Genomic DNA, 12,587 nt, shown 5'->3' with positions numbered 1-12,587 from the left:
AATGTACAAAGCATCTTTAAAGGGGCCATTGATTTGTGTGTTTGGTATGGAGAGTTACACTAGGCTTTTTTTCCCCTGGTCATAGATCAGTCCAAATACAGGTTTACCAGGCTTCTTGGAGCTCAGCAATACGTGCCCTTTTACCATACACTATGAAAAGACCACTCTTACCGAACTTGGTCCCATCCAGAAGTTCTCTTGTTGAACAAACTTTACATTTTCATAAACACCTTTAGTTCTTAAAACCTGTAATTAGAATGACATAAAAACAAAATATATATTGTATATATAATTGATAATTGCGTCAATTTGGCATAAACACCAGTATTTTTAATGCATTTCAGAATTCCATAGATTGTTAAATGTGTTCTACAATACCCCATTATAGGTGCATAATTTCACATATAGAATATAAATAGGTGCACTGCAAAACATAAGCAAAGATGTATGCATAAAATAAAACAAATTACAGTACCAACAACAGAGGTAACTGTTATATATCTGTACTGTATTCCATCACACAGCATGGTTACAGTAGTGCTCTTCATATTTTGTTCATCACACTTTCACCATGTTGACATAAATGACCTCCTCCTATAAAAGTGACGACCTGAAAAGAAGAGAGATTAATGGGAGTACTTCCTGTTCTGGTTCAGCTTAACAGAGTGGACCTTGGAGGCAGGCCACGCTCACCGAATCAATGGTCTCATGCTGGGAGAAGCCGACAGGCGCGATGCCGTAGATACACACTGCCAGGATGGTGATCAGCAGGTGGACAAACGTGATCCAGTATGTGAAGAATGGCCTTATGGGAAAAAAAAAATCACACCCATGCGTGAGCCTAAAATACACTTATGAAAGTTTCTGTGTTCACAAATACAATCAATCCCTACCAGGGCAAACCGATTTTCTCCTTAACCTTTGTTTGTTTTTCTCCACACAATGTTTGGTGAGAACTGCCCGCGGAAAAAGAACTCGGACTGCATTTATTTGAAAGAAAACGTTAAGGACAAATGTTGACCCCAGTCACACTCAAGCTATTGAGCTATTGCTGGTGCATCCCAGGTGTGGGCGGGGCAGGGGGCGGGCTAAGGACAGGTGTAGCTTAGAAATCAGCTCTGACAGGGCGGAGACAGAGTTGGGTCAGGGTGGGGCAGGTAAGGGCGGGGCGGGGGGAGGTCTGAGGTTGGGCGGGGCTAGGATGGGAAGGACAGGTTGGGTCCGGGTGGGGGTAGGCGAGACAGGTGGGAAACGCCTAGGTATGGGCGTGGCAGGGACAGGCAGGAGCTGAGATGCGATGGGCGGGGCCGGGCAGGGCCGATATGGGCGTGGCAGGGACAGGCAGGAGCTGAGATGCGATGGGCGGGGCCCGGCAGGGCCGATATGGGAGGGGCAGGGACGGCTAGCAGCGGAGCGGGGCAGACGTTAGCGGGGCCGACGCCCAGGCGTACCCCACCTGTGGTCGTGCATGTCCAGGATCTGCCGCTGCACGTAGCTGTCGATGCGCTTGTGGTACGTGCGGTTGGTGAGCTTGCCCACCATGCCCAGGCCGTACGGCCGCTTCTCGCGGGCGAACAGCTTCTTAACGGGCAGAGCGATCCGCTGGCCCCGTCTCTGCCCTTCCACGCTGACCACTTCCTGCCGCAGCGGCACCTTGGGCGGGGGCGGGGGTCCCTCTCTGCTCTTCCTCCAACCACGCTCCAGGGGCCTGAAGGGGGGGGGGGTTTAGATTTAGGAAGTGGGCAAGGTTTAGCCAAGCGACCAAAACTGGGCAGTGTTTCTGAAGCTCCCTTCCTGGTCTTGTTGAGAGACGTTGCTCATTAGCGTCAGTGCGGCATAGATCTTTCAGCCTTCCGTTTCAATGTAAGTCAATGGTAACATTATGGTCAAAATACAAAGTCAATCATTTTTTTCCACAAGAAAATGTAGTCTTCACACACAAACTGCACTTCCCAGGCATCACAACACTTTTCACCAAGCCCATGGAGAGTCAATGGGTGATGCCACAGTGACTTTGTCCATATTTTTTCTACAATCTATGGGCTTAGCTCATTCAGCACACTGACCCAATAATAATAAAGCAGAGGTAAAAACAACATATCCGCACTATTCACACAGAAACCAGGAAGGAGCTCCACCAATGCCAGCGTACTGCGCGGATATTAGTATTCATCTCACATCATCAGGTGACTCCTCTCCAGCTCGTTCTTATCCAGCGCGCTGCCTGTCAGGTCGCTATCCTCCGCCACCCTCAGAGGCTCCGCCTCTTTGACAGAGCCATTGGAGGGTGACTCAAACACCTCATCTGGATACGAGGACAGCTCCTCCCGTACAGAGCGGTCCTGGGGCAATACAAATTTCGGTTCACTTTTGCACTTTTTATAATTTTATTTTCATAAAATATTATTCAATACTAAAATAAAGCTAAACCAAAAAAAAATACCACACATGTTAAAATGAGAATACAATGTGGGTGACGAGGTTTTTAGCACAGGTCGGGTTTCTGTGAAAGACACCGTTATGTTATTCTACACAGCTCCAGCAGGGGGAGCTGCCTCTCTCACCTTGGTAAAGAAGGAGGTGTCCAGCTCCTCCGGCATTTCCACTCCCTCCTCCTCCTCCAGGAAGAAGGACGGGGTGAAGCTTCTCCTCTGAGTCCGACACACCGTGCCCTCTCGCAGTGGCCGACCCTGAGAACACCCGTGACTGTCACATACACACGTACTTGCACACGCAGTCGCATACACACACACACGCACACAAACACACACACGCACACACACACACACACACGCACACACGTACACACACGCACACACACACGCACATGCGCGCACACACACGCGCATGCACACACCTAACTCACCATCACGCATACGCATCTACACACATGATCAGAGGGCTAGGAGCAGCAGTATCTGTACACCCCCTCTTAGGACATTCCCTACTATCTCACAGATCACTCTGTCACAGTGACAGCGCCTGTCATCGATAAAACACATGCCTGCACAGAACACAGCCAGGTCCAGCACAGGAATATCTGCAAACACTATAACACTGCCAGATACACACAGAGAAATATAACTCTGCCAAATAAATATATATTTTTAATTATATAACGCTGCTTAACACATACCACGCTGTAAAATAAAATAGCACCTCCAAAAAAAGCATAACAATAATATTTCACTGTCAGGGAGTGGCAGTTAGAAAGAACGTTTCCTTTTGAAAACCAACCGTAAGATCGGGGCTTGATGGAAGGGAGTGACCTCACTGTGTTCTAGAACAAATAACAAGTGAGCTCATCGCATTCTGGAACTAATGGATGAGCAGCGAACGGCCGATCGTTCCATCTGCCTGCCAGGCGTGAGGTACAACAGCACGTCCCCGGCCTCCGTCAGAGGTCAGATGCCACGCCGTCTAACTTTGACACGTTAATGGAAGCGCGATCGATATTTCTTCGCCACCAGTCAAGCGTGGGCTCAGGCTCGCGGAGCGGGGGCGGGACGAGCTAGGAATATCTCTCCACGCGCGCCGCGAGCAGGACGCCACCGACAGCATTCCCCAGCTCTCTCTCTCTCTCTCTCTCTCTGGGGTATTTACGAACCCGCACTCAATCACTATCACCACCAGGCCCGGGCTGCAGCGCCGCACTGCTACGTGGCTACATAACGAGGATAGCGGCGGACGTGCATATTAGCCAGCGCGTGTGCTAATGTTTCCTTAAAGAACGGCTGGTGATTAGCGCTCACTCAGCTATCAGTGACCATGAGTATCTCATCGCCTCCAGCTGTATTCTCAGATTTAAGAGGAAAGGCCACCAGGGGCAGTGTGTAAATGTATCAGGTACCCACCGGATACACGTGTCCCTTAGCACATGCTACCACCCCCTTGCCCTGGCTGTCATTACTACACATCCCAGGAGCCCTTTCAGCAAATTTCTTTGTCTTTTAACGTGACTTTTTATTATAAAGGCCCAATCAGACTCCCTGACCTCCTTCTTCACTGCTACACCCTCCATTTACGCGGGGAGACAGTCACCTCTGTGCCTGAACTCCCCGCGTGAGATGGACCTCCCCGTCCAAAGCGGTTTGACCTCCGACCTCACCTTGACCAGCGCGGCGGCGGCTCGGAAGCTCATCTTGGCGACGGACTCCCTCTTGCGTCGCCGGGGGAGGCGGGCCGCGCCCGACCGGGAGCTGGCGAGGGAGCAGAGCGAGGCGCCCCCGGGCGTGGCCGGCGTCTGGGGCACGCTGTGCCCGTCCGCCTCCTCCGCCATGCGGAAGGCCCGCCCCCGCGCCAGGGGGTCCACGATCTGGCCCGGGGGGGGGCAAAGAAAGAGGTCTGATCTGCGCCATGCTATTCAGCTCATATACAGCTCAGTGTAAGCACAGCTACATTCGACACTGCCAGCAACGATCGACAGATTCAGACTGATTCGGAGGAGGAGGGCTAACACAGGAAAGCATTTCATTTCAGTTTCGCAGTCTTACTCATTGCTTAAAAGCATTTTTTCTTTTTTTTTTAAACAGAGTCAGTTCTGAGAAGATCTCACACAAGCAGTAAACCGGACTTTGCAAGAAAGCAAACTTTTTTGGAAACTTTAATCACATTCTCAAACTCCAAATACCTTCTTCGACAAAAGCATCAATTGCCAATAAATATTGTAAAGTAAAGCTACTAATATTTTTGTCAATCTAAATCTAAAAATCAATCTAAAAAATTTACATTCTTTTTCACATAATTGTGTTATAAAAAAGGAAAAAGCATGCATTTAATCTAAATCAGGGGTAGGCCTTTGCAGGAGGGTCCGTGTCTATGCAAGTTTTTGTTTCCTCTCAATTACCCATGGCTCACTTAGCTAATTATCTCATTTTTAGATTAGACCAATGTAACATGGGAACACATTAAATGGACTGCATTTATATAACGCTTTTATCCAAAGCGCTTTACAATTGATGCCTCTCATTCACCAGAGCAGTTAGGGGTTAGGTGTCTTGCTCAGGGACACTTCAACATGCCCAGGGCGGGGGATCAAACCTGGCAGCCCTCCGACTGCCAGACAAGCGCTCTTACCTCCTGAGCTATGTCGCCCCTGAATGACAATTACATTCTTGAATTGTCATTCATGAGCTAATTAAGAAATGCAGCAGAAATTATGATGTAATTGATTGAATGATTAAGGCCAGATGACCAGATGCGGTCATGAAATCCAGAGACAGATAAGGCCCTGCTTCCCTAACCGTGGTCTAAAGAGCTCAGCTCCGCCCGCGGTGGGTGCGGTACCTTCTGCATGCCGCGCTGGGAGGCGGGGACGTAGAGGGGGGGCGGGGTCTCGGTGCTGGTGAGTGACAGGTTGTCCTGGCTGGACAGGTCCATGTCACGCATGGCGTGGGGCTTCAGCTTGCCGTAGCGCAGGCTGCAGTGCTGGAGGCTCTTCCTCTGCCAGCGCTGCGTGGTGTCCCCATCTCTGCCAATGCCAAACCAGTCCGCTGTACCCCTGCAGTCCCAAGCACACGGCCGTCACACACACACACACACACACACATACACATACACATACACATGCACACACACATACATGCCCGTCAGCAGCAGTTTCACACACACACACACACACACACACACACACACATACATACATGCTCGCAACAGCAGTCTCACACACACAAGCGCACACCTGTCAGCAGTGACCACACACACATACGCACACGAACACACACACACACACACACACAGCAGCAGTCCCAGCTGGGACCACGCGTGCTGGTACCTGAGGAAGATTTTGGACAGGGACTGGGGTCTCCGGGAGCCTCGCCGGGCTGCTCGCGGGCCCTTAACCGGCACAGTGTGAATCCGCTCAAAGTGCACCCTCTTACTGCTGCAAGGGGCAGGGCGGGGCGGGGCAGGGGCGGGCGGGGGAGGGAGCAGCAGGGTGGAGCGAGCCAGGGCAGGAAGGAAAGGGAGGAGGGACAGACGGAAGGAAGACAAAGAGGGAAAAAGAGAAAGAGAGGAAGAAGTAAGTCCTGCAGGAGGAAAGGGTACAGAGCCAGTGTGCAGTGTTAGAGAAATGAAAAGGTGGAAGTGTTAGGCCACCAAGGCGCAAAGTCCTCACGGCGTGTGTTGATCAAGAAATGTCCTCGCAAACACACACAAAACTCTCCTACGCCCGCACGCACACACACACACACACACACACACGCACACACGCACGCACGCACGCACACACACACACACACAGCCACACTCTCTCCCCCTCGTTCGGCATGCGCACGGCGTCTCTCTGCGTAGGTGGCAGGTGACGTCCGTACGGCCACACAGACGCACAGCGGCCGTTCCCCCACTCCGGGAGCCGCCCGGCTCCATCCGTCTCGCACCGTGTTTCCACATCATTACAGCGTAACCAGAAAATCAATACTCATTTCATATGCCAGTTCTGTCAGACCTGCGCTGCTGTCAACTGAACGCAAATGGCTCATGAAAGAAAAAAACGCAGTCGCAAACATACACTGTTCTGCCTCCTGCACTCACAAAACAACACTAATGAGGACAGCGGTCATCTCTCACCACGACACCACTTAAATTGCAACACTTTCAAAGAGGGATGACAGAACAGGCCCGGTCGTCAAGGCTAGGCCGGCGATGGCACCTGACGATGAGGTCAGAGTTCAGAGGTCGCGGGGCCTGCTCTCACCTCTTTATGGTCTGCGTGATGGAGGCCTGCCTCTGCAGGGCGGGGCGACGGGGGTCGAAGGGCGGGGACTGGAAGCGCGTGCTCTCCACGGGCATGCTGACGCTCCGGAGGAACGCCTGCCTCTTCACCTGCACCTTCAGAGAGAGGGAGGGAGAGAGGGAGGGGGCGCAGGGGAAGAGGGGTCAGTGAGGCAGATGGAGGGAAATGGAGATGAGGAGGAAAGTGGGGCGAGAGAGAGAGAGGTGAGAAAAAGATGAGGGACAGGGACCGATGGGGAGGTAAGTAGAGAGAAAGCGGAAGAGAGAGAGAGGGAAGCAAACAGAGATATGGGGGTATGACAGAGATAGGGATACAAGATGAAGAGGAAGAGGAGAGAGAAAGGTCAGAGGTCGCAAAACCACAAACCCTACAAAGAAGGCAAGGAGAAACAGCTGCCAATCAGCACTCAGATCCAGCCCTGGGAGCGAGATGCTGGAGCAGAACTAAGAAAGCCATCTGCCTTCCCACAACAAACACGACGCCGGGCAGGCAGGGATGTAAAAATAGACATCAATGCCTCAGCCCTGCTTCTGAGCAGCAGGGCAAATGGGAATGAATCACGTTGATCAAACACACTGCTTACACGCCAAGGAGCCAGAATCCAGACTACAGGGAGACTCTCAGCAGAGAGGTAGGAAAATATCAAGCCGCTTACCAGCACAGTACAGGACCAGGTTAAAAAAAACACAGACATGGGAGAGAGAAGAGAAAAATATAGCTGTGATAAACACATTATTCAGGTGGAGAAAGAGAGTCGTGTTTTATCTCTGTACGTATTTAAATAACCTGTACTATTTTAAATGTTGCACTATTTATAACTGTGTGCTGTTCGGCCATAAAACTTTATGCTTTATAATTCTCCCATTTTAGTCATCACAAATTCCCACTCCTAGTAGGACTCCTCCACCATGACAATCCACAATCCTGGAGGGTGAAGGCTAGCGCTAGCCTCCTCCGATGCTAATGAAGCCGGACACCGTTCTTTTCACCTGGTTTGTTGCTAGGTACCCATAACTAGGCAACATAACATGGTTGGAGGGAAAGACAGGAAGAGAGATGGAGCAGAGGGGAGAAAAGAAGACAGCAGAGGACAGAGGAAAGGAGAGAAACGCAGAGCGGGAGGGGGGGACAGCAAATGAGGTGAAGGGAAGAGAGGAGGAGGAGGAGGAGAGGAGACAGGGGTGATACCTGAGCGAAAGTGGGCGGCTCGTCCAGAGACAGCTGTGGTTTCGGGATGTCCAGCCTCAGCCAGGGCGGCTTCTTCCTCTGCAGGCTGCTGCTGCCGCTGCCCTGAGCGCGCTCAGCCATGGCCCCTGCGGGAGGGGACCGGGCACGTCATCATCACCACCACGCGCGTTATCAATAATTAACCCCGACGCGGCGAACGGCAGGCCCCGCCACACGCTCTGCCGCTGAAACTTTCATGAGCGACTGGCTTCATCTGTCGTCTCCCGTCTTCGGTCCTCGCAAACGCACACCACTGTGTTCTGAGTATAAATTAACCACACGTGGCTGTTGAAGTGCAAAGAGAGCTTCTGTGAGGAGAATGAAGCTTTGTAGTCTTCAGTGAAGATTGGATTTACAAAAAAAAAAAAAACTACCCCATTTTCCCCACAATTTGGAATGCCCAATTTGCGTGCGTTCGTGCTTACTGCTCCAATTTGAGAGCTTGAGAGAGTACAGATAAGGCCGGTGCCCTCCTCCAAAGCACTAGATGCTGAGCTGCTGCTTCTTGAGGCTCTGTGGTCCACCAGTTAAGATCGCACAGACATTGAGTCTGAAGAGGACACTGGGGCTGTAGTCAGACGAATATTATTTAACATGATGTACTTTAAAGAGATAGTTCACGTTTTTATTTTATTTTATTTTAATATCATTTCAGTTTAGGGAAGCATATTTTTAGCCCAGTTTTTGTGAACTATACCTTTAAGAATTGAGTCAAACTGTACCCACTCGCCCTATCAGAAGCCATCTTAACAGTGCTCAGCGACCAGGCATTCAGTAAAGCACTGTTCAGTTTATGAAATTGAAACCGTGCTTAACTGATCTTCACGATTATAAAAAAACATCTTCAAATGCATCTTAGCTTAAATAAGTTACTTTTTAAAGTAATTCATGATCACACCCCTAATACACCCATCAAGCAAACACGTCTCAGAAGTTGCAGCTGAACTTCTTAACTTCTTCATCTGAACGCACCCAAAAATAGGTCAGTTCTATCTCCCACCTTCCTGCGGAGGCCTGGAGTTAGTGATCATGGCCATGAGGTGTTGTTTATGTTACCCCAACCGCAGTCTGTCGGATGTGTCGGGCTTAAAGGAAAGACGGTGTTACGAAACTGGAAACTGTATCAACAGGATGAGACACAGTCCAGGCCTGAAGTGCTCATGCGCAGCCAGAGCGCAGCCCGTGTCATTTATCAAAGGATCTAAAGTGAGGTTTGCTGCTGTTAGCTCAGCAAATGGCAGATATTAATCCTCCCTCCCCGTGTCCTTCCACGTAATAAGCGCCCGACTTTTGACGGTTTGTTGGATGGTTCAAAACATTTCCCACGGGACGGACTCGGCGGGCGGTGTGAAGAGCGGGAGGACGGTAAAGCGCAAAGAAAGGCGAGCTGCCCGCTCTCTCCATTCCTCCCCGTCTTTCTCTCCCGCTCCTGAGCGGCGGCTCGTGCCTCCAGACGGCGCTTCTCATCTTCTCATCCCCACAGCTAATCTGAGCACGAAGCTCTCCTGCGCGCAACACCGGGACAGCTCACCAGGAAGTTCGCTTCAAAACAAAGCAAACCAGAAAACGGTAGAGAGACGTTAAGGATGCGCCAAGACTCATTAATACGCCTTTGTAGGCACTTCTGAAGGGTATTTAGGTTTTATTGTATTGACAACTGCAGCCTTATTAAGACCGTAAATCTCTTTAATCATATTTCATTTGGCAGCAATGAAAACAAGGGTAATTAGCACTTGGGCGTAGCTCGACGGCTACATGTTTGTTTGAAATTTGATTCATTCTCTCTGGGCCAGTAGTGATGAAGAGCAGAGTTTATTATTTTTATTATTTATGGAAGGGCCTGAATTGCTACCCATGTATTAAGGTATTAAGGTCTATGAATTTATTTGTATGCTTGTGTTTTTTGGTCTTTCATAGGGTAGGGTAAATTTTCGAAATCGTGTGTGTGACAGGGCTATATACCTAAATTCCTCCAATAAATATTCAGCAGTATAAATGTAACATAAAATTCATAAATACAAATAAATGCTTCACAGAGAAAGGGCGTTTAGGAGACATATGATGCAATGGCATTCGTCCAAGTCATCCGTAGCCTACGGCCTAGTGACCTAAATGGAAAAAGGCTTCTTTGAACACTTAAGAATCCTCTGAAAACCTGGTACTAGCCTTCAGATCTAACAACATATCCTGCTGCAGCTGTCCCTCCCTCTTCAATCAGCTTAACAGTGTGCAGGGCCTTACTTCAGCTGCATGAATGGCAGGAAACTGGGGCGCTTATCTTGACGGAACTGAACTCAAACCATCAAAGGTGACATCATCTGACTTTTCAACCCCGCTGAGGGCACGGCACAAACATCGCTCGTCGAAACGCTTTCTCTCGTTACATCAAAGCAAACAAGTTGCGCGCGAGCTCACAAAATAGCACAAATGCATCGCATACTTCAGGAGCGTGCTCACCGGCCGTCTGTCAGGAGTGGCCTGGCACAGACTGATGCAGTCTGCTTCTACAGGGCAGCGAGTTCATTTAAAAGCCCCACGGAAGGAGGGCATTCCGCGCACGCTCGTATCTGCAGTCGGCAGACGGCCGCATCACCTGCGGTACATCAAGCTTTAAGGAATCATCTCGGACGCACCCACCCACAGGCCTTGCTTTAGGGCCAGGATTAAGCCAAGTGTTTTACGACCCACTCCGGGCAGGGCCCTCACTTTGCTGGGAGAGATAGCGGGTGCACTCCTCTCCTTTTTCATCCAGCCGGAGCACCTCCCGGACAGAGGCGGGGTAGAGCGTGCCTCCTAATGGAGGGGGAAGGTAGGCGCATGCGTACACGCCGCTTTCACCGCTCAAACTGAGCGAGGGATCTGGCGCACACATAGGCTGAGACTGCTTTTAGACAGCTTTTAAATGGTGAGCAGACTCTGTGTGCCAGGTGCACCGCAGGCCTACGCCGGCGTGCTAATGGAGCGGACCCAGTAAACAGAGACAGCGCTGTGATGTCACTTTACTCACAGAAAGACAGAGAGGGCCTCCCCCTATCAGAGTGTGTTGGCAACAACCAAGAGAACAATGCTAATGCGTTTGGTGGACAGTACTTTCTTCTGAGAACCCTGTGAGAACTAGCAGGAAGCCCTGGTCGCGGTTCCCTGGGTAACTGCAGGCATGTCCGCCCGTCGTTAGCCAACGCGGCGTCAGGCAGATTCACTTCCCCTCTCTCCCGACACTTTCATCAGCTGTCATCGAAAGTCACCGCAGGGCCGCTCGCGCCATGTCACATGTCAGCTTGCTCAAAGCCCAGCGCTAAATATGACCTAAAAAAAAAATCTGAAAAAACGTCTTTCGATTTCGTGAGTGACAAACGCACAGCAATGCACTTCCCGTTTCCCTGCCGCACTGCTGAAAATATGTATGTGCCAACTTCCTGCAGAAGCGAAGGCTCGTGTCAAAGTTCAAACTCTTTCCTTACATGCTAAACATCCTCACTCCGTCTGGAGAACATAAAAACTTTCATTTGGCGTAACTGTGTATCCTGAGGGACAGTGGACAAACAACTGTACGAGACTTTGATGACCGCAATCATCTCTATGTCAACCACCGAAAGAGCGAAAAGGATACATTTTCACTTATCTAATTCTAATTCTTCTTTTGAACTAAATACACTTATTTGCATGAAACAACCTGTACACAGACAAAAGATTAAATACACAAACCACATACTAGATGTACTCCACAAATGTGCTCTCTACCTTCACAAATACTGTTTAAAGGAACTAAATTATGAACCAACAGACAACCGAAAAGGAAGAAACAGAGGTATACAGACGTGGATAAACAGAGGAAGCGAGTGGCTGTGTTTTGTTGACCGGAAAGAAAGCCATTGTGTCGGTGTCGATGTGAGCCACCGATGTGATTGCAATGAACAGCAATAACCCACATCATGCAGATATAGCGCCTCCTCTCTCCCCACAGAAAGCACAGCGCAAAAGTACTACTCAATGAAAATGAATTAAATTCAAGATACAAGACAGGAAGCGAAGGCACATGGCAATATCAACTCCCGTAATATCCGGGAAAGCAGCCGATGTGAGCTCCAGTCATTTCTGGGAAGCGGGTGATATCATCTCCTGTAATATCCGCGAGAGTGAGGTGTGTCCAAAACAGTGTCCTCACCAGCTCCCGGCTCAGTGCCCCTGGGAGGGGAATCCTGTTCCCAGAGGGCCTGATCCACCTCTGGATTTCATGGCAACTACTTGCTCTTAATGATTTAATTAATATCTTGTAATTTCAACTTTCCCCTTTCGGTTTTTGTGACTGAGAAGGGTAACTCTCCATTTCCTTCAGACGTTTAGACAAGAGCGGTTCGATTAGGAGAAACAGACTGCGGAATTTGATCTGTTCCAAATCAATAATGGGGGTGGGGGTGGAGTAAAAAAAAAAAAAATTGGTTGGATTATGCTAATTTGTATCGACTGGTTCTGTGGGAGTTTTGGGCCCAGCCCCCCCCCCCCCAGAGGAGATTCGTCTGCATGCAGCTGAGTGACAGCTCTGTGGCCTGAACGTGACTCATCCCCCTCCCACCACAGCCTCTGGGCTTGTGAGCGAGGCTCATTGCCCAAGAGAGACACAATCACA

At 49.9% G+C, this 12,587-nt stretch overlaps 1 protein-coding gene across 5 annotated transcripts in view; it reads right to left on the bottom strand.

The window, feature by feature from the left end:
- The window catches only part of LOC118216162 (inactive rhomboid protein 1-like), a 31,576-nt gene that overhangs the window by 6,285 nt on the left and 12,704 nt on the right, over window positions 1-12,587 (bottom strand). Inside the window, exons 1-11 of one of the 5 annotated variants that reach the window (XM_035397203.1) lie at window positions 8,961-10,719; window positions 7,922-8,046; window positions 6,695-6,822; window positions 5,774-5,881; window positions 5,287-5,500; window positions 4,109-4,315; window positions 2,565-2,690; window positions 2,179-2,342; window positions 1,457-1,708; window positions 694-805; window positions 172-246 (exon numbers count right to left, since the gene is read on the bottom strand). In XM_035397203.1, the coding sequence (XP_035253094.1) occupies window positions 172-246; window positions 694-805; window positions 1,457-1,708; window positions 2,179-2,342; window positions 2,565-2,690; window positions 4,109-4,315; window positions 5,287-5,500; window positions 5,774-5,881; window positions 6,695-6,822; window positions 7,922-8,046; window positions 8,961-8,997 (1,548 nt within the window). In that variant the 5' untranslated portion in view covers window positions 8,998-10,719. Of the gene's footprint in view, window positions 1-171; window positions 247-693; window positions 806-1,456; window positions 1,709-2,178; window positions 2,343-2,564; window positions 2,691-4,108; window positions 4,316-5,286; window positions 5,501-5,773; window positions 5,882-6,694; window positions 6,829-7,921; window positions 8,047-8,960; window positions 10,720-12,587 lie in introns of those variants that run through there. The other 4 variants (XM_035397202.1, XM_035397204.1, XM_035397206.1 and 1 more) reach the window with 4 other exon arrangements.

This window comes from Anguilla anguilla, chromosome 17, assembly GCF_013347855.1.
Source record: "Anguilla anguilla isolate fAngAng1 chromosome 17, fAngAng1.pri, whole genome shotgun sequence".
Classification (NCBI taxonomy): domain Eukaryota; kingdom Metazoa; phylum Chordata; class Actinopteri; order Anguilliformes; family Anguillidae; genus Anguilla; species Anguilla anguilla.
The sequence above is the reverse complement of the archived record's forward strand: the minus strand, read 5'-3'. Positions and strand labels throughout refer to the sequence as shown.